Consider the following 22,118-nt stretch of genomic DNA (forward strand, 5'->3'; position numbering starts at 1 on the left):
AAACTCTTGGGCTGTTGAGCACCAAGCATAGCAGCGAACTACGCAGTCTGTGTCTGGAGCGAAAAGCATAGCAACGATCAAGCATAGCAGCGACCTACGCAGCTATACCCTCCGTAGCGAGCGACAACCTCCATGGCAGGAACTTAACCACTACGTCATCCTTTCAACCAATGAAGGTGGCCCAGTTGAAGTCAAGCGCATGATCGAAGCTAGCAGGTTTTGGCAACACTGAAGTACGTAAAAATAATTATCGTGCATAAAGAAGTGGGATTAAGGACCTCGGCAGCACTAGTTCCTGGCAACCCAACAGCAGGTCAGCAGCGACAACATAAAAAGCATTCCACAGCTCAATACATGGGCATCCTCATAAAAAGCGAGGACTACCACACGAAGCTGCTTAGAGCAGCCGGAGATCAAGCCACTAATCAAAAGAAAAGCAGCGCCTCATGTCCGACTTGGGCAATACGGCCCCAAGGGCATCGCGTGCCATCTCAGAGCAACATCGAAGATGCTGAGCGACTCAAGTTGATGGCAAAGCTACTATAAGTTAACATGACAGCAAAACAAGAACCCTCGCATAGCAAACTCATCAGTTAACCTCGTAGCAAGAAGGTTGGCAAGAACCTCGCTGCAAGCTCTACGCTCTACCTTCCATCAGTTAACCTCGCAAAAGTTAACCTTGCTAAGCAAAAATTCACTCCGCGAGGCTACACAAGATAAGAACATAGCGGGCTCGTCACCCTCGCAGCTGCCGGCTACCGCATCCATGGCGCCGGCGCCGAGCGAAGCTACTGCCCAGGGAATACAGTTAACGTCTCTTACCCTGGACCACTGGCAACAAGCGGAAGAACCTCGCAGCTTTGAGAGCCCTCAGCAACAAGCAACAGGAACATCGCAGCAAGAGTCGACCTCCACGACAAGAACCCTCGCAAGGAGAAGAAAGCAAGAAAGAGGAAAAGAAGCTTCCGTCCCCCGAAGCTCGGGAGTCTGGACCACATTAAGAAAAGGAATCACCCCACGCATGCTATAGTTTTTGTGCACGTCGGCAGCCTTGCAACAGTTCCCTGCAGATGCAAGGTCTGGAGCCTACCCACGCATAGAGTCTCAAGCACGGCCAATACAAAGGTCTGGTGCAAGTTCCCTACCGCGCATGCAGCCTCGCGAGGGTCCAAGGGCCATCCAGTTCAGCCTGCCCGAGGTCAAGTGCGGGTCCAGTACTCGTCAATTGCATCCCCGAGGTCACAAGCATCTCCTCATGCAACCGCACGACTCCGAACCATCTGCAAGCACCGTACCGGCTCTACCATCGCATGCAACCGCAGGCAACAGCCGCAGGCAACCGCAGGCAACAAGCGCACCGTACAGCACCCATGCATGTTGCATCCCCGAAGCTAGCTGCCCACCAAAACTGCCAGGCTGCTCTACCCTCACAGCAGCAACCATCGAAGTTGCCAAGAATCTCGCAGCAAACACTTCGCAGGAAGAACCTCGCAGCAGCAACCCTCGAGGTTGCCAAGAACCTCGTGACTCGCAGCAAGAATCCTCATGAAGACATGTATGGCGATTACAGATGCAAAACAACCATCGAAGCTGATAGTACCGCTAGTCCAAGGCAAGGATGCTACGCTTGTGAGGCTGCCGGACACCAGAACAACATCATTCGTCTCTGAATACATGAGTTCATGCAACCACCAGAACGAAGCTAAAGATCTAAGCTGGTCAACACCGTCCACGGTTTTGTCCGTCTCTTGGTGGCAATTTTTCAGTCAAGCATCTGGGCAACTGTGGAGGGTCCACTACGGAGCCCGAGCTTCCGCAGCGAGCGACGACCGCCACGGCAGGAACAGCATCGAAGCTGCTGGGCACTCCAAGACGAGATGAACACCCTCGCGGTTGTCAAGAACCGTCGCGGCAGCAAGCAGGTTGCTAAGAGCCGGGAAACCTCGCAGCAAGAAAGGCCTCTATGGCAAGCTCGAACCTCGGCGGTGAACGACGAACCTCCGAGCTAGGACAACCCGGTAAATCCTCCCGAAGCTGCCCGGCGCCTCTACCTGCTACGATCAAGCTAAGAACGAAGCTGCCTATTCTGGCCCAGATAAGTATTCCAACACCACTCTAAGCCTACAAAAACTCTGCTTTTGTGGTAACCTACAAGCTGCAGTCATGTTAACTTTGCATACTTTGCCTAGAGCCCTAGAGGGGCTACACTTAGAAACTCACTTCCTTCCCTTAGAATTTTTTCTCACTAACTTGCAGGACTTCACCAATGTAAGTACCCCTCTACCAACACAAGTTAACTTTAGTAAACATGTGATTATTTGCACTACTTACACACGTGGCTATCTAACCTATGCCAACATATCACCAACTCATTTTCAATGCAATGTCTTATCCCCCATGAGACCAAGTTCAAATTGATAGTCGAAGCAACCAAGTGTTGCGATATCGAGTAGAGCTTGACGCTTGAAGTAAGTCCACAAAAGCTTGAGCACGAGCAAACTTTTGTTGACTTATCTATTTACTTGTATTGTTACTATATCGCAGACTATAGTCATGCAGGTTACAACTCATATATTGAAATTTCCTTTCTCTAACATGTAGGTCCTCACCGTTGTAAGTAGTTCTCCACCCGCTTAAGTTAACCCTTGTATACTAGACCCTCGTATCTTTTTGTAGGAATATTGGTTTTCACTTTGTAACCAAGTCAAGAATTGGGGAATGATACATTGGTTTAAATGGTGTGTTGGTTTTCATCAAGTGATATATCTTACGGACCTTTGGCTCTCATCAACTATTGGAGTTATCTCTATTGGCATTTATCAGTTATTGGCCTTCCGCTATAATGGTTTTCAAAGCACCAAGCCACAATCTTCGGAGGCTGAATAAGACGATTCAGGGCACTATTCAGTTCCATGCTCAAGTTTCAGTCAAAACCACCCACAAGTTGACATTTTCTGCAACCATGAGACATATCTTTCATATGCAAGCATTTCATTCATATGCATCAAAGCATGCGTCATCAAAGCATGCGTCATCAAAGCATGTGTCAAATCATCGCATGGACGCATTAGTAACAAAGCCAGGTGCAACAACAAGTTGCGACGTGAGTAACAAAGCTAGATGCACCAACAAGTTGCCGCATGAGTAACAAAACCAGATGCAGCAAGTTGCGGCATCACTCACAAAGCTAGAGGCAACAAGGAGTTGCCGCATCGAATTTACGTTCCTATAATCTCCCCTTAACCTTGCAATATTCTAATGGTCAAAAGCAACCAAGAGTTGTGAATAAGACCCTACTTTCTCGTTTATTTTTCTAAGTCCGCAAAACTCGAACCAAGGTTAATTTTGTCAACTTCCTTTCCCGTGCTTACCCCTGAATTCTTTACTAAGGTTCGATGGAACCACAACCATTATGTCAAACCTCGGAGCTAGGCAATATGGCGGCAAAGTTCTGAGGTCATCCAAAATATTTTTTACTCAAACAGCAAAAGCTCGAGGCTCACCACCTCAAGAAGAAAAGCAGCCGCGCCCCACCCATAATCTTCAGCACAAGAAAGCTAACCTCGCATGCACTACCCTCGCAACTCAACCTGCGAAGCTAGTGATTTTATTTTAGCTAGCTACCACAAGCCCACTTGCAGGGACGTGCATGTTTTAACCCCGCATGCACCTCCTCTTGTCCTGTGTAGCTTCGCTTGCATGCATGTTGTTACATCCGCTTGCAACAAAGAACCCGCTAAGCATATGACCGCAAACACTTTAGCTACCAGGTGATCTTCGCCGCTCATCACCGACGCACGACAACAATGCAAAGTTGCTGGATATCGAAGCTGCGGACAGCCATGGCGTCGAGGCTCACCAACGTAATCTGGCAAAACTGCTCGTAGCAAGAACCTCTACATGCATGCATACCAAAGCTTTTGACGCCGGGACAAATCCACAGCAACCTCGTGGAAACCTAGCAACCTCGCAGCAACCTCTACCCGCGCAAGCTATCACCTTTCTACGCGGCGCGCGAGCTCAATCCCGCACGCGAGCTAGACCTCGCAAGGCACAACATCTCTCTCCACAATCCGGAACCATCGCTTGAAGAAAGTTGTAGGCCCTCGGCACACCAGAAACCTCGCTCATGTAAAACCGCCACCCCCGAGCTTCGCACCAAGCTAAAGAATCCTCGCAGCAAGCATAACCGCGGCAAGAGCTGAATGCTCGAGGTTGTTAGAAGTTGCTTTACCCTCGCAGCAAGAACCTTCGCACCTAGCACCGACCTGCGGCAAGCTCCCTCGCTCGCGCCGACCTCGTGGCTGTTGGCCACCACCAGGAACGAAACGATGGCTAGCTCTCTATCTCACGCTCGCAACAAAAATGCAAGGGATGCACACTAGCTTTTCTTGCCGCCGGCGACGAACGCCGTGGAGCCGATAGCTCCGGTATCTCAGCACTTGTATTTCACTGGACTCGGCCAAAATGAACAGAGGGGCGCAGGGGCTACAAATAGACCACGGACTTGCCAGGAGCACTCCTCCACGTCCGGCCTTCCTGCCATGATCCGCATGACATGCACAACGTCGTCGTGAGCCATTCGCTCTCCCGGACAACGTGGCCATCTTCATGCAGATCGGCACCCGCGCACACGACCCACTCCGTCCACTAACAAACTAGCGATTGCTACGTAACTACCTACACACACGCATGTACACGACATGCAGCTGAACCTGAACCTATGGACCTAACCAGACTCAAACAAACTGCAACGCACGCACGCGACCTGACTCAGACGCGCCACCACGAACACACCATGGCACGGCACACTCGCACGCCACCATGAACACGCCGTGGCGGGTTTATTCCTAACAATCTCCTCCTAAACTCGACACGGCGGAACTCAATCTTCACAGCAGCGTTGCTTCCTCGTCGACGTTGGCGTACAGCGCCTTCTCCTTCTTCTTCGGGCAATCACGCGCCATATGCCCGCGCATGCCGCAGTCGAAGCAACGGCCGCGGTAGCGACTCCTCCCGCTCCTGGAACTTGTGCTGCTTCCGCCGTCGTCGTCGTCGTCCTGGCCGCCGCCGCCGTGACCACCATTGCCACGACGTCCGCCTCCTCCACGCGACCGCGCCTCCCACTGAGCCTTCGTCAGCAGCAGCTGGCCATCGTGCGCAACCTTGGGCACCAGCTCCAACTCCGCGTCCGCCTCCTCTGCCACCTGCAGCTGGCCGACAAGCTCGTCCAGCGTCATGGCGTTGAGGTTGCCGTGGATCTCAATTGAGACCGCCACCTGCTTCAGCTTCTTTGGCACGGAGCGCAACACCTTGCGCACCACCCGAGCATCCGGCAGCGCCTCGCCGAAGTCCTTCAGCCTCGCCGTCAGCCGCTCGACGCGCACGCCGAAGTCCCCGACCGACTCGCCGTCCGTGAATGCCAGATTCTCGAACTCCTTCATCAAGCGTTGCACGTTCGCCGCCTTGACTCGATCGTCGCCGCCTCGGAGCCGCTTGATGCTCGCCCAGGCCTCCTTCGCCGACGGCTTCACCACCAGCGCCGCCCGCATGTCCGGCGGCACGCCACGGCAGATCGCCGCCAGCGCCTTCCGGTCTTGAGCTCTGTCCTTGCTCTCCTCTTCCACCTTGTCCCACAATTCCAAGGCCTCGAGGGAGAGCTGCATCACCAGCGCCCACTCTTGATAGTTGCCCTTCGTCAGCATCGGGAATTCCACGACGCCGCCGGCTGCCAGGAGCCGCTCGCCGCCGCTTGAGCTGGAGCCCTCCTGTTTGGTCGCGTCGCCAATCTTCGCCATGATCTAACGCGGCTCTGGTACCAAATGTTGGCCACCACCAGGAACGAAACGATGGCTAGCTCTCTATCTCACGCTCGCAACAAAAATGCAAGGGATGCACACTAGCTTTTCTTGCCGCCGGCGACGAACGCCGTGGAGCCGATAGCTCCGGTATCTCAGCACTTGTATTTCACTGGACTCGGCCAAAATGAACAGAGGGGCGCAGGGGCTACAAATAGACCACGGACTTGCCAGGAGCACTCCTCCACGTCCGGCCTTCCTGCCATGATCCGCATGACATGCACAACGTCGTCGTGAGCCATTCGCTCTCCCGGACAACGTGGCCATCTTCATGCAGATCGGCACCCGCGCACACGACCCACTCCGTCCACTAACAAACTAGCGATTGCTACGTAACTACCTACACACACGCATGTACACGACATGCAGCTGAACCTGAACCTATGGACCTAACCAGACTCAAACAAACTGCAACGCACGCACGCGACCTGACTCAGACGCGCCACCACGAACACACCATGGCACGGCACACTCGCACGCCACCATGAACACGCCGTGGCGGGTTTATTCCTAACAGTGGCTAGCTTAACCCTCACTGTAACCCTACTACCGTCACCTCCGCATGCATGCGAGGTTGCTAAGACACCGAGTTAGAGCGAAGCCGAGGCTGGCAAACACTACAAAACGCCATCGAAGCTGATAGGCTAACAAGTAGCAGAGCTAGTTACCTACGAGTGCATGGCTGCATGTTCAGGCAACTAGGCAGTGCTCCGTCCGTCGCCTTAGCCCTGGCATCTACAACTCTCCGACATCGTGTCAATGCTCATCACCCTCGGCAGCAAAGGAAACTCCAGGTCATCGATAGCAAGCGCTGAACCCTCTCGCGGCAAGCACGGACACCCATCGCAAGCCATCCCATTCAAGTTCTCGAAGCTGGCGAACCTTCACGCAGATAGTGAGGACGGGCGACACAAAAGGCCAAGGCTCATCACCTTGAACAAGCTAGCAAAGCAGCTGGACTCCGCTCATAACTGTTAGCGTAAGCGGAAAACCACCATGCAACCAGGCAATTGGTCACCGCATGCAAGTGTTAAATATGCATCAGCAAGCAGGCTTGCACGCATGCATTCCCCTCGCTTGCAGCCACAAGTGTTGTTACCCTAACTTAGCACGTCCGAGGGTAAGACAAATGAAACAAGTAACAAAGAGGTTAACCTCGAGGCTCCTAATAACCTTTAGGTACTTTGCACCTTTGTGTATCTTTAAAGCATTTTAATTGCCACTAACCCTTACCATATTTGCATCCGTAAATTGCATCAAGCTAGCCTCGCTCACGCGACAGCCTCGCCCGCAGCTCACGCCAGCCTCCCTCGCGGCAGCCTCGCGTTCGCAAACAGGTTAAGAAGCCCGCGAGATGATCCCTCGCAGGCTCAAGGCCGTCACTGACCCAGGCGGATAGCTCAAACTTCCGAAGCCAGCTAAACACCCGAGCCTCCTGAATGCACGTTTGCGCGAGTTAAGCAAAAAGCATTCACACTTGTAGAAACTTGTATGTACGCAAAAACTGCTGCCGCCAGAACAATCCCGCTAACTCTCCCGAAGCTAATAACTGCCTGCCAAGCTGGCCGAAGCAAGTACATAGGCAATTATGTTACCTTTGATGGTTAAAATCCTATTCTACACCAGCAATTGCCAAGCATTGATGGGTTAATCTTTTCCCCTCGATCGAAGGTATCTAAAGGCATCAGGATGCAGCTAACATGCTAAGTTAATTTGTCACCATGACATGCGAATCCGATTAGCCAAACCGCTGTTATTGATATCTCAGCTATATACTAACCTATCTCAAAGGTTTGGATTTTCCGAAAAGGTCAAGACAATCAAGAGGCTCAACCTCGACATCATCTGCTACATCGGTTTGAGGGGCCCAACCTCGACAGCATCGTGACTTCGCGTCCTCCCACTGCGTCAGCTCAAAGGGCTCAACCTCGGCATCATCCTTGACTTCGCCTCCGCTACATCGACTTGAGGGCCTCACCCTCGACATCGCCGTCAGCATCGAGGTCATCACCAACTTCACGTACAACTCGACTTTGGCAACCACTACTGCATCGACTACTTCGACTACATGCGAAACTTCTCCCGCGAACACCAGCCAAGAGGGGCTGGGGGGTGTACTGGAAGACTAGTCCATGTTAGTTGCCAGGTGCCTGCAAGAGAAGGTCCGATGGTGTTGCAGCTATCATCGACGACGACTACTTCGACTACATTGGCTTTTGAAGCAAGTCCGGATGATCAAGGCTTCGAAGTGAAGCCACATGCAGATCAAAGCTCATCGCAGCCAAGAGTCTGAGTTGTAATTGGACCTCTTTTAACAGGAGCAACTATTAGGTCTTGTTGTGCCGACCAAGACCGAATAGTTGAGGGGCTACTGTTGGCGGTGCGCCTTAGGTAGACTAAGGCTAGAAACCCCCTGTGTGTGTAAAAGAGGCACAAAATGGGGTTTAAGGGTTAGTTTGTAAAGGTTAGGGACTCAGTTACAACATCCAGGGGCCTCGTTGTAATGGTCCAGGGACCTCGTTGTGATATTCAACCCCACCAATGGAAAAGGTATAAACAGCCTCCTCCTCCTCCCTATAAATAGAACCAAGGAGTGGGAGGAGAGGACTTTTGGCCATTGGTTCACTTGATTCACTTGGCTTGCTCCTCCTTTCTCCCTCTCGCAACAACTTGTTCGGGTTCCAAACCCAAACAGCCATCTCCGTAAGTCAGTTCTGTATGAATGGTAAAATGCATAGACAGGGTTCAAAAAGTTCAAAAACAAAAAGCATCTCGAAAAGATGAACACCTAGAGAACAAATTTGAAATTTGCATTACAGTAAATTGAACTATCCACTCATAATGATCAAGTCTAATGTAATTTTAGTTAGTCATTATACAGTTAAATCCCATCATTACAGTTGAGTGAAAAATAAATATATATACTTGGTGCCCTGTTAGTAAGGGTCTATATTGTTCAGATAAGAGCACTACAGCTGCAGATTGCCTAAGCAAAGAGCATTTGAAACGGATCTGCACCTCCCACAATAAAAAAGATTGGGAACTTTTCGACCATACACTTAACTGAAATAAACTATTATGCATCTGAGCCAAGCAAATTATATTCAGAAACACATTTAGCTAGAATTGGATTAAAGGAAATGATATTGTTTCATCTGTGTGCTTCATCACAACAACTTTGAATGGCCAAACAGGTGCAGAGTTGCAAGAACGGCTGTGCAATATGCCCAATTGTCCATTGTCCCCCCTTTTCCTCCATGTGCATAACCAGTATCAGGATTTTGTACCCTAAGAAGAACCATGGTACTCTGGTAGCTGACATCTTCTAGGTGAGAAGCACTAACTGAAACTAAAAAGGATCCCGTCGATAATCTGGAAGTTAGAAAAAATAAAGGTGATATTTAATAGCTCCAAACCGTAGCAACACACTGGATAACTGTGAAAGCAACACAACACAGGGTTATTGTACAAATATAGATGAGCAACAGCAACAAGAGGCAGCAATGAACAATACGATGATAGACACGCACAGATAATTATCATATGGCCTTCTTATCCTGGCAGCTTGAAGAGCAATAGAGCGAGCATCTTTCACACACATTTTGCACTTGACCACATACAGGTTTGTTGGATCAGGAAAATATCCATAGTTCCGGCCAATGTCCTCAAACATCCTAGATGATACAATCTGCCGACCTATAAGTAACAATGTTAATTGTGCTACAAAATTAGAAATGGGAAAAGCTCAGTGAATTTGTTGCTTACCCATTCTATCGCCGAGAGGCCTACTCGTTGTGCTGAGCCACCGCTGGCCGCTGCCGCCCTTGTGCTCGCTGCTTGGATTGCTCCTAACCACTGCCTCTTGCCGGCACCGTCGCCAGTCATGTGCCCAGGCACCCAGGTCCCTCGAGCGACCCCTGCCCTGCCTGCGCTTGACCTTGGCCTAGGCGCGCAGGCAAGACCCGCCCGCCTACGAAGGAGTCCGTGGGTGGAACCGCCACCGGGCAAGCACCGGACGCCGCACGCGCAACCGCCGTCGGACGGACCTAGGGTTCACCGACCACCCGAGCTTGTGTGGACGGATCGAGATGCGGAGCTTAGGGCCGTAGATCTCACTACGTCCAAGGGGGCGGCGACAGCGAGCCCAGCGCCCAAGCGCGGCGGCGACTCGAGTCAGGCGGCTCTGCTCGGCCGACGAGCACGGGGCCGCCGCGCCGCCACTGTCGTTTCCGCCCGCTGACGCGACCTCACCACGCCGCCGCGCGGCCTTCCTGTAATTCACAAGACGAAGATCAGGGCTACGAGAATCAGCAGTCTGTCCAGGAATGCATTTTCCATCTACATGGATCGTCTCCATCTTTTACTTACCAGCCCAACAATGAATGCGTCTGGCCCAGCCCAACAACGCGTACAAGGCCCCAGCACGGAAAATTAGTGGACTGGGACGAAGAAGCCCCGGATGGCTCCGTTTCGAGAGACTGGGCTAAAGCGTGCGACCGAGCGCGGCGGGCGGTTTGGGCGCTTCCGCCTTCGCGCTTGGGTCCGTGTCGTCGCCCATTGCGCAGCAGAGTTTAGTACCACCTCGTCCAGATAATGACGGAAACGCCAGGTTATAATCCGAAGCGTTGCAGCAGCGTTGTCTCTTCGGAGACATCCGATAAAATTGGAACGATACAGAGAAGATTAGCATGGCCCCTGCGCAAGGATGACACGCACAAATCGAGAAATGGTCCAAATTTTTTTGAAATTTTGCGCGCCAATCCCTGGTTCCTTACACATATGCCCCTGGGCGCTTCTTTTACGGCCCCTGCAGTCTTCCGTGCTTACCATGGGGTCCCTGATGTTTTTCACTAAAGTCCGTCCATATCTGACACGCACAAATCGAGAAATGGTCCAAATTTTTTTGAAATTTTGCGCGCCAATCCCTGGTTCCTTACACATATGCCCCTGGGCGCTTCTTTTACGGCCCCTGCAGTCTTCCGTGCTTACCATGGGGTCCCTGATGTTTTTCACTAAGGTCCGTCCATATCTGTCTCTTTGTTCTACCCTTGGATTCTTACGTCTAGGGCCTAGTAACTTCTACATTATTACAATAAGACCCTTGAGGCTTGAGATTGCCTGTTAATTCCCAAATATGTCCCTGATTTTCATTCTTATGTGCTTTATTTCGTAACTCATCTTCGAGACGGACTTTTACAGCAATAGAAAAGACTTACTAGATTTTTCTACACTTTTGGATCCTTTAAGTTCCTATCCGTGGATAGTCAAAAATCCAAATTGGTTAATAAATATAAGAGACCAGAGAGCAACTCCATTTCAGGATATGCACTTTGCTCAAATAGGGTATTTCTTTTTTTTTCTTTTGCGACAATAAAAAACTATATTCACACCCGTTATAGCAGATTTCTCAGGGCATGGTAGTGCATTTTTATTTAGCATGGTACTCCCGGTAAACCTCTACTCATGAGACCCACATGTAAGAAATTTGGGCCTCCATCCTACTTACTCCCTCCATACCAAATTGTAAGTCGTTTTGGTATTTCAAAATTCATAAATTTTGCTATGCATCTAGATACAGCGGCGGATCCAGCGGTAGGGAACCCCCCACCCACCCACCCAAGGAGGAAGGAGAGGAGAGGAGGGAGGAAGAAGAATAGGAAATGAGCCCCCTAATGTGTAACCCTGGATCTACCACTGGATATATAGTAAATACTATGAATCTAGAAATAGTAAAATGGACGTAGTAAGTCCTATTTCGTTTTCTTTCACCGCACTCAATAGTAAAATGGACGTAGTAAGTCCTATTTCGTTTTCTTTCACCGCCCTCGAGAAAATATCACGAGTTTTTTGTGCTTGGAAGTTTTTCTTGAGATCAGAAAACACACACGAAAAGTGTACATCATGCATGCTGAAATCATCGCTACACTGACAGCAGAATCGGCACGGGCCCATGGGCGGAAGGCGGACGACGCGGAGGCTGCATTCTTCATTCTCGGACAGAATAAATAAACATCGGAAGAACATAAAGAAGAACTCTTGGTACGCCCATCTCGATTTTCTGGTTTGCAGGCACCATCCGTCAGATGTCCAATGATGGGGCTCTCGGCCCCATTTTTGTTAACGCGACAGAAACCACTTGCTGTTAAGCGTCGGTGTCAATGGCTGACAGCACACATATATATATGGGACAGCGGCACACGACCAAATCACAGTCATCAATTATCGTATCGTGTCCAGTTGCTTTCGTGATACTACTGCATGGGCACTTTTAATGCCACGCATACTAGTGCACGTGATCTGATTGCATGGGAAAGATTAGCTAGCGTGGCCTTGTCAAGTCTGAACCGCTGCAACTTGTAAACGCACCGACTGGTGGTGCGACCAGCCAGGCGATCCATTTTAGTGAGTGATCACACGCGAGTGATTTGAGTCATTTCTGATCTTTTGGATTAGTTATGTATGCATAGCAATACGCATTAGTTACCATTATGTTGAGCTTGAGTCTTTTGGCGATAAAATAAACTAAATGTGATTGAGCTTGAGCTCAAACTGATAATTAACAAAGGCATCTGCTATCCAACTTTTCGGTGGAGTTGCAATCAATAGTTGCAAGCTGTTGCCATGCCATTGCCATCAGGATCGGAGAAGATTGGTGTGCCGTGTGCATGGATCCTTCTCAATTTTTTGTGGTGCCTGACGGCTGTCCATATATGCTGCCTACCTTTCAGGTTTCCAGGACTTTCTGTGGTGCAGCTGTAGCTTGCGTTGGAGCAGAGGACTAAGATCATGATATTGTACTAGTACGATCTTTTCTTTTCTTTTTTGTTTATACTCCATCCTCAAAGGAATTCCCGTTTTATTTCTGGTTGCAAGGAGGTCTTTTATTTTGTGGAGTAGAAGCAACTGCTACCTCATCATCGCAACTAAAATCTCTAGGCTATACCAAACACAAGATCGATCGCGAGGTATCCTGAAAGTTCGCGGGATTTTCCCTGACTGTACAGATTATTAGACTTAGGGGCTGTTTGGTTTGTTGACAATTGCAACCAAACCAAAATTTTGGCATGCCATCGCAACTTCTAGCGTACTTGGTCCTAGGAGCATCTCCAACAAACTATCTATTTTTTATTCTCCATTTAACTCTCTATCTAAGTTAGTAAAAAGATTCCTCTCCACGTTGAGTTTCTCATTCCAATAGACTATCAATTTTTTACTCTTCAAACCCTAACAGCTAGTTTCCTTTCTAAAAATATACACTCTCCATACACTCCAACAGCCTCTCCATTTCGCACTACAACAGCATCTTTATTTTGCACTCTCCATTCTAGCAACTACTGCACGTGGACCCCACACTTTGGCAAGGCAAACTGACTTGCTAAAGGCTTGCCAAGATTGGCAAGTGTGAGGGGCAAGTCGGATGGGATGAAAACTTAGATAAAAGCTCTGTTGGACCACGATTTTCTTACTAGCTAAATTTTAGCTTGGCAAGTCGGATAGCAACTTTTTTGGGTTGCTCTAAAGTTGGTGTGCCAATCGACGCCAACGCAAAACAACGCGAGCGCAGGGCGAGAATGCAGGTGAGGCAAATGCGGAAGTAGTTCCTCTGTAGTAGCAGCAAATGCGGAAGTAGTTCCTCTGTAGTACTGCTATTGCAGTTGGATTATTAACATGTGAGACCAGGTCCACACGTCAGTCACTCAAGAGCAGCTCCAGAGACTCATCCGAAAATGCTCGCCCAAGATTTGGCAGACGCCCCGACCTGTTCGCTTCACCTTATTCAGCCGGCTTATCAGCCACCAAACAATATTTTCCTCTCACAACAGATCAGCCATTTCAGCTTTTCCGCCAGCTTATAAGCTGAAGCGAACAGGCCCACGTCCCTACGAGCAATCGTGACAGGAGCTGTATGGCTACACGGAAACCGAAAATCATGATTCAACCATATTTAAATATTTAAATGCTAATATCTTTTAAATGGTTTATCTAATTGAAAATCCAATTACATATTTATAATTATTGCAATTACATCTATCAAATGAGATATTGCTTGGCTATATTTCGATAAAAAAAATAACAATGACATGTAGACCCATGCATCATACTCATTGTTTTGGCATGGCTACAATCCAAACATTGTCGTGCCGATATTTTGGTGTTGCCCGCACTTTGATCATGACCAACATTTGGTAGGGCTAGCTGCGGCTAAAACCAAACAAGCCCTTAACTCTGTTGGACCACGATTTTCTTACTAACTTGCTAATTTTAGCTTGGCAAGTCGGATAGCAAATCTCTTGGATTTGCTCTAAAGTTGGTGTGGCAATCGGCACCAACGCAAAACAACACGAGCGCAGGGTGAGGATGTAGGCGAGGCAAATGCGGAAGTGGTTCCTCTGTAGTACTGCTATTGCAGTTGGGTTATGGACCTGTGGGATCGGATCCACACGTAAGTGACTCAGCAGCTCCGGAGACTCATCCAAAAATGCTCGCCCAAGATTTGGCGGACGTCCACGTCCCTGCGGGCAATTGTAGCAGGACCTGTATGGCTACACGGAAACCGAAAATCACAATTCAACCATATTTAAATGCTAATATCTTTTTAAATGGTTTATCTAATTGAAAATCCAATTACATATTTATAATTATTGCAATTAAATCTACTAAATGAGATGTCACTTGGCTATATTTTGATAAAAAAAATAACAATGACATGTAGACCTCATGCGTCATACTCATTGTTTTGGTAAGTTTTGGCATGACTACAATCTAAATATTGTTGCACCGATATTTTTGTGTTGCCCGCACTTTGATCACGACTAACATTTAGTAGAGCTAGCTAGTGCTAAAACCAAACGAGCCCTTAATCAGTTTCGGAGCCTTGGCCAACAGTCCTTTAAACCACACCAGCTGGACCAACCAATGTTTGGTGCAAACACGGAGAATTATGATTAAGCTTGTACAGTATTATTATTCACGATCTAAAGTCCCGGCTCCAACAGTTTCGATATAAAGCCATATGTAACGTCTTGGCCTCGCTGAATGGCCAAATTTTTTGTTTGTGGGTTGCTTGCAAGACTACATAACCAATATTCAAGGGAGATATTGAATTACTTCTAGCGTGGAGGGAGGAACAAACAATTTATGATGCTTAACAAAGTCGACAAGTTAGAAATAAATGCTGTCCTGTCCTGCCATCAAAACTCTAGCTACCACTCAATCAATTGATTTCGAGTTAAGAAAAAAAAATCAATCCCTTTTGTCTGAACAAAATCCCTTTCGGTAAATTATGTAAACTACAGTACCAACATAGTACACCCAGGTAAAACTAGGTGCAGAATCGATCAACAGTCTTGCCTCTAGATGAAATTGAAAAGAAACGTCAACCTACAAGTAAAAACGGCTTTGTTCCGTTTTCAGGAGAAGTACCAGCTCCCAGGCATCTCCAGAGGTTATCCCGTCAAACGTGGCCGTTCTTCAGAATTGAGAAGATAAGCCCTGCATGACCCGGAGCAGACGTGTACACCCACCACAGCCCCGATCCAGAGGAGGAGGGGGTAGGAGGCAGGAGACAACAGACGAGGGATCCGACGTGTCCGAGAACTGGTGGCTCAGCACCGATCGCGGATCCAAACCCACCTCCGCCGCAGGATCCAGGCTGACCGCACCCCACCGCCGTCCGTCCCCACAGCGCGCACAAGCAAAGCTGACTCACCCCTTGTGCTTCGCACAGCAGCAGCTCCGGTCGGGGAGGGCCCACGCGTGCACACGCGGCGGCGTAACCGCCAGGCAGCGCCAGTGCGCAGCTCGGCCCCACCCGTCAGCCTAACCGCCGCGGTGCCCTCGGGCCTGCTGCTGACTCACCGAGTCGCTCGCCCCGAGACGCCATCTCTGCCGCCGCGTCCGAACCCAGCGCACCCGCCTCCGTTCATACCCAGCCAGCCACGCGTGGGCCCATACCTTGCGCGTCCCCACATGTCATCGGTGCTCTACGTGTGGTCATCTATACTTATCTACCCGCCCACGCTTTCACCGTGGGAGACGGAAACCAACGATGCTGCCGTCCACACGTCGCCTGAACGGAGCCGTTCCGTTTCGTTCCGTCCAACCGCGGCTGCTGCCTGCTGCTCCGCGACTTTTCCCCTCTCTGTTCCCCACGCGGCCACGCCTCGACCCACTGACATCTTGGCCCCACCGCGGGCATAACGGCCATTTCAAAACTCCCAGCCTGCCTCGTGTGTGTGTGTGTGGCTTTAAAGCGACACGGTCGCCTCCGCTAGCTTTCTTCCCCATTTCGTCGCATCGGCATCCTCTTGCTTCACACGCGCACCGCGATTTTTTTAATTTGGGGGTTGGTCTCTCTATCTGGTCGGCGGCGGCGGCGGAGGGCGTAGCGAGGATGGAGACGGCGGCGGCGGCGATGCTGGAGGCCGGGGTGGGGCGGTTCTCGCGGGCGCCGGCGCTGGCCGCGGCGCTGCTGGCCGAGATGTGGGCGCCGCTGGCCGTGGCGCTGGCGGCGCTAGCCACGCTGCCCAGCCTGCTGCGGCGGCTGCAGGTCATCGTGCTGCGCCTCCGCTCCCGGGGGAAGGAGGTCATCCAGTCGCACATCGGGACCTACTACTCCTCCGGCGACGAGGATGATGAGGATGAGGACGGCGACGAGCATGACGAAGAGGAGAGCTCCGACGAGGCGGACACGAGCTCCTCCGGCGAGGAGGAGGATCTGAAGCGGATCGGGTTCTACGACGGCGCGGCGGACGGCGGCTTCCCCTGGGGCGGCGCCGTCGTCCGGACCTGGCAGGGCCTGCCGCGCGCCCTCTCCGGCTGCTCCATCTCCACCTCCCTCGGCGGCGGTGGCGCGAGGTTCGCCGCCATCAACGGGGCGCTTCCGGCGGTGAGGCTGTGGGCCGCCAGCACGGCCAGCTGCGAGCAGTGGTGGGCCGGCGCCGATGAAGGCGGCTGCGCCGGCGGCGCGGCCGCGGAGGCGCTGCCCTCGCCCCCGGCGCCGGCGGACCAGGTGGTCGTCGGGTGGCGGCGCGACGACGCCGCGTCCCGGCGCCGGCGGCGTGCCCCGCTGCCCCGCCGCGTCCACGCCAACTGAAACAGGACGGGACGGGGTCACGGGGAGGGACCGGTGGGTGCGAGAGGCCGATGTGAATATGCCGCAGGGCGACCAGCTGGAGATGCCGATTCCCCCGTTGGGGCCCACCTGCCAGTGGGAGGGGCTAATGAATAAGGAGGGGTGATTAGTATTGTGGGGGAGTGGTTAGGCGCCGCGCCGGATTGGTTGGTGAGATTATTATTTCAAAAACAAATTGCTTATTGATTAGGGAAGGAACCAGAGGAAAAAGGAAAAAAGCATTGGGGGCAGGTGCGAGGTGCACTGCGTGTTGTTGCTGTACACTTGTACTGCGCCTAGCTTGCTGGAATTAGAAATGCATGCTGCAGCTGCTCATTTTCTCTTGGAGATGACGGTAAAATCTTGCGCGCGTGTAATCTGTGCCGCCATTCTTTGATTCATGCGGCGATGTGATGAATAAGGAAAAGAAAATAGTACCGGTGCGGTGCTCCAGTCCCCTTGTTTCTCGATGTGCCTGGATGTGCAGTGTTGGGAGACAGATGTTTAAACTTTAGCTCTTTGTCACATTAGATGTTCGGACGTTAATTAAGAGTTAATTACAAACTAATAGCAGAACCTCTAAGCTAAATTGAAACATGATCTAATTACAAAACTAATAGCAGAACCTCTAGGTTAAATCGCGAGACGAATCTATTAAGTCTAATTAATCAATCATTGTCAAATCATGAACAAATTAGATTTAACAGATTCGTCTCGCAATTTAGCCTAGGTTGTGCAATTAGTTTTGTAACTAGTCTATGTTTAATATTCTAATTAGGGTGTTTGGATACCCCATACTAAAATTTAACACCTGTCACATCGGATGTTTAGATGTTAATTAGAAGTATTAAACATAGACTAATTATAAAACTAATTGTACAAATGGAGTCTAATTCACGAGACGAATCTATTAAAATGTGGTGCTACAGTAACCATTTGCTAATGAGGGATTAATTAGGTTTAATAGATTCATCTCGCGAATTAGCACAAGGGTTCTGCAATTAGTTTTATAATTAGCTCATATTTAATCATCTTAATTAATATCAGAACCTACTATCTGACAGTGCTATCCGCTGAACGAGCTCCTGTTGTCCGTGAAACGTCTTGGCATGGCGGGTGGGTTCTCCCCTCAGCTGAGGGCCTGCCCGTCACTGTCAGTGACAGGTACCAAAAGAAGGGCGCGTACAAATTACGAAAGGGCTATCGACACATCAAAACTTGCTGATTGACAGTCAGCTACATAAAGGCTACTACTAATCTCTCGGATGGCGATCTCTACTTTCAAGTGCACACGTAAAATTGAATGCCGTCTTTTTTAGATGGATTTTCGCGCGGCGTGTGCAGCACATGTCGACAACCGACGACGGGTAACGGCGACATGTCGCGTCGCAAATGAAGCGCGCCTTCTTCGCGCGACGGGATTCCGCGGAGGCTTGCTGAGACATCATCGTCATCCATGGTACTAGTAATACGATCGTTGTGATTGCAGCTTCCGAGCATAAGCGTACGCTCGCGTTCCCTCTTCTCGTCGGCAAACAGCAACAGGATCACGTCTGAAAATTGTAGCGCTCGGAGAAATCTCAAAAGAACAATGAAGAACCTACTACCTCGGCAGGGTGCAAATGGCATAGTAGCCTTTCCTGATAGAAAAAGTAGAATGAGGCCGGCTGTCACGGTCTCATCGTCAACTTCGCGCTAGCTCTCACCCGCAACTTCGCGGACGGAGATGCAGCATTAGCGTCGTCATCAAGAAGACGATGCATGCACATGCACCGGACGGACAGTTCGAGCTCTGCTGGGGTGCACATCACGTCCTGCAAACGGACGGACCCAGCTAGCGTCACAGCTGACGCCGTCACGCGAGGCGGCGCCCGCCGCCCCTCCCATCCGGCCGGCGACTCCGAGGCTCCCAGCACCGCCCCTTCCTCTCCCCTCAGATGAGATCCCGTCCCAGGAAGGAGAGGCCCCACGTCCCCCGAGGGGTGGATCTCGGGCTCCATGGCGCGGTGGCAGCAGAGGCAAGCCCCATCCCCATGGATAAAAAAGTTGAGATGCAGCAGGACGCAACGTTTTACGGACACACGCGCGCGGTGGATAAGGTTTGGGATCTGCCAACTGCATGCAGATCCAAATCCAACAGCATTACAGCACTGCTCTGCTGGTAGTACGTTGCTTTCGGGGAAAAGTACCGACATGCTAGTTTTATTTCGATTATAATTACAAGGCCGGCATGCTTAATTTAAGTTCCCAAGCTTAGCAGCTAGCAACCGCTTTCGGTTGGGGCAGTTTTTCTTTTTCAACAGGCCATTCCGACAGACGCGGTTGGGTTTGCCAAAGCCTCTGACTGGTACGTGGGTCCGACCTCAGCATTTCCAGCGACAGGCAGCAGCGGTTGTGCGCCGTCTTTTATATTGCAAAGGGGAAACAAAAAAAATAAAACGCGTATACAATCGCTTGACAGCTCCGAATCTAAAATGCTGAGGTCGGAGTTGCATGATGATTTTATCTCAACATCAAGTGCGCACGCAATCGCCGTTTTGCACATTTCGTGGTTACAGTCGCCGCGCGCATGTATTGCTGACTAATGACGGCGACCAAGCAACAAGGAACCTCTTCTTTGCCGCAACGCCGCCAAATTCGCTTTCTTTTCTTCTTCTTCTTCTTCTTCTTTCTTTTCTTTGAAATGAATGCAAAGTTCGCTTTCGTACCATCGAATTCCAGACACTGGGTTTCATTTCACATAATCTCGCGTTTGAACCGTGCAAGGTCCAGTGGTATGTAACACCACAAAATCTATTTAATTCTCTTTTACTGTATTTCAACAGAAAAAGTGTTCAATTTTATCTAATTATTTGATTCTTTTTTATTGAAAGGAACAAGAAACTGCAAAAGTGGCATTCGATGACGGTGCATCCGTACAAAATGTTTCCCCAAGTGCTTCTGGTCCAAGGAAGGAATGCCTGAATCATACATGGCCAAAAGTTCCTTCTCTCAACTTCTGATGGTAATATTTCAAAGTGACGATCAATATAGTCATATGCACAAAGAGTTCAATTACTTTTCTTTTATTTTGCAGGGAGTCAGCACAGATGATTTTAATGCTGAATTCTAACAATGGAGCTTGTGCTTGAGTGAAGCTTTTGGTTCTGTGTTTCAAATGTTTAGTTCAGTATGTCATATGCACTTGAGCATTTGAGCTCTGCAACATTTTGAGTTTCAGTATGACAGAACAATACAACATTTTGAGCTATGCAAATTTCTGTTCATTCCGTCTGGTCGCTGTTGGATCGATTCTGAACAGCGTAGATGAGTCGACTGCCGAGTACAGTCACTGGGGGTGACTGCAGACGATCTGAATCCATCACCACGGACAGACGGAAGATGCTTAAATTAAATGGACAGCAATTGACGATAGGATCAATATGGTGTACGCCAATTGTGCAACACCAAAATCAATATTGTTTTCTGCGAATCCTGTTGTCACTTGAAATAATCCATCACTTGCAAACACCGACGACTCTTATGATGAAAAAATAGAATGAATCGCAAATCATATTCATATACGTATAGGAAGAGTTGGTAGACTTGGGCTGTGTCTCTCCAAAAAGAAAAGAAAAGAAGTGGAACTATAGAAGTGCCAGCCAAACTGTGATCAAAGTCCATAATCGCAGTTGGCCAAATGGTCATAAACTCCTTTTTTATATATATATGTTCACCAGCATCTCCACCTGTGGTGATTGGCCTCTTGCTAATTCATCTTCATCAACAGAATGTCTATCTGGTTCAACATTGACTTCTTTGTCAAATTCATCTGCAATCAGCCTCAATGCTGTGCAGTCCTTCAGTGATTTGTACCACAACAATGGCTTTACTGATGATTGATGAAGTTAGAAACTTTGATCCATACCATGTTAATGGGAAGGAAGCCCGGAGAGACATTGTTCAATATCTTTAATAGCCTTTGCCTATTAAGATTTTGTATCGGTTGTACTGCTCTTCCTCTTAATGAAATACTTCCTCTGTTCCATATAAGTTATTCCAACTTTCTTGGAGAGTCAAAGCATCTTAAATTTAACCAAATTTATACAATAAAATGCTAACATTCATGATACCAAATAAGTATCATTAGTTTTTTCATTAAATGTACTTTCATAGTATAGCTATTTGGTGCCATAAACCTTTGTGATCCTCTGTATAATTTTGATCAAATATAAAATGGTTTGACTCTCCAAGAAAATTAAAATGATTTATAATTTGAAATGGAGGAAGTATGTGCTAAGGCGCGTTCGCGAAAAATGCTACTGCAGAGCCATGCAAAGGGCATCGCTAAGGAATCTGCTTGTTGACTGGATCAGCTGTCATCTGGGCCTATAAAATCTTATTTTGGAAGCTTACACTAGAATTTTTTTTATTTTGCATCTCATTTGTTTGGAACAGCTATTATCTCGCATTAAATTTTTGTTCCTATTGCAACGCTCAGGCATTACCTATAAGGAAAAAAAAACACAGATGTGTACAATCACTATACGGCCCTTAAAATTGAAATGGTTTTGGCCCTATCGATTTATTGTTAGCGCCGGCCGGTTTCAATGACACTGCTTCACCCGCGAGGCATATTTCCGAGTTGAGGAACATCTGTTTGTGTGTGTTCCGCTTTACATTTAGGCTGAGGATGCATTAGGGCCACTTGGCAGATCCGAGCCTATTTGTTCCAAGAATGCGTCTAGCTCCAAAAGAAAGCAACAAAAGTGCGTCCAGCCCCAAAAGCAGAGAGATTCAGTTTTCTATAGACCAGAACAGTGGATGTAGTGCAACGAAATCGCATCGTGGGGCCTACTCTGTGTCAGCAACTGGTTGCCTAGCGCATCACCCGCACAATAATCTCGACGGCAACATCTCCACGGATGGAAGATGCCAATAATAGTGAACTACTTTTTTCCCTTGCGAATCCATGCTATCACTTGAAAACACTTGCAAACGACTCTTCTGATGGGGAAAAAAAAATTGAATCACAATATGATGAGGTGGTAGACTTGAGCTCCTCTCTGTCTATCTTTAAAGAAAAGATAAACAAAAAATAAGAAGAAGTGGGATTATACAAGAGTCCGATTCATCAGAGTCAGTAATCATTCTTTCTATTGGCCAAA

General features: G+C 49.2%; 2 protein-coding genes across 4 annotated transcripts; both read right to left on the minus strand.

Annotated features, from left to right (window-relative positions):
* Nucleotides 1–4,892: 4,892 nt before the first annotated feature.
* LOC101767655 lies at nucleotides 4,893–5,798 on the minus strand. Its single transcript, XM_004956479.2, has one exon. It carries the CDS (start codon nucleotides 5,796–5,798, stop codon nucleotides 4,893–4,895), a length of 906 nt encoding a protein of 301 aa, XP_004956536.1.
* A 2,965-nt stretch (nucleotides 5,799–8,763) lies between these two features.
* LOC101768055 lies at nucleotides 8,764–10,164 on the minus strand. Of its 3 annotated transcripts, none has more exons than XM_012843842.2 (3): nucleotides 9,624–10,164; nucleotides 9,389–9,546; nucleotides 8,764–9,230 (listed from the first exon to the last, which is right to left on the minus strand). In XM_012843842.2, exons 1-3 carry the CDS (start codon nucleotides 9,741–9,743, stop codon nucleotides 9,026–9,028), a joined length of 483 nt encoding a protein of 160 aa, XP_012699296.1. In that variant the 5' UTR covers nucleotides 9,744–10,164; the 3' UTR covers nucleotides 8,764–9,025. The 3 variants fall into 3 exon arrangements, 2 of the variants coding, with proteins under 2 accessions (XP_012699296.1, XP_004956537.1); XM_004956480.3 differs by having other exon boundaries at nucleotides 9,389–9,554; XR_001163325.2 differs by having other exon boundaries at nucleotides 8,913–9,294; nucleotides 9,389–9,554; nucleotides 9,624–10,159.
* Nucleotides 10,165–22,118: the final 11,954 nt, after the last annotated feature.

Source organism: Setaria italica, chromosome II (genome assembly GCF_000263155.2).
Source record: "Setaria italica strain Yugu1 chromosome II, Setaria_italica_v2.0, whole genome shotgun sequence".
In the NCBI taxonomy this organism is placed as follows: domain Eukaryota; kingdom Viridiplantae; phylum Streptophyta; class Magnoliopsida; order Poales; family Poaceae; genus Setaria; species Setaria italica.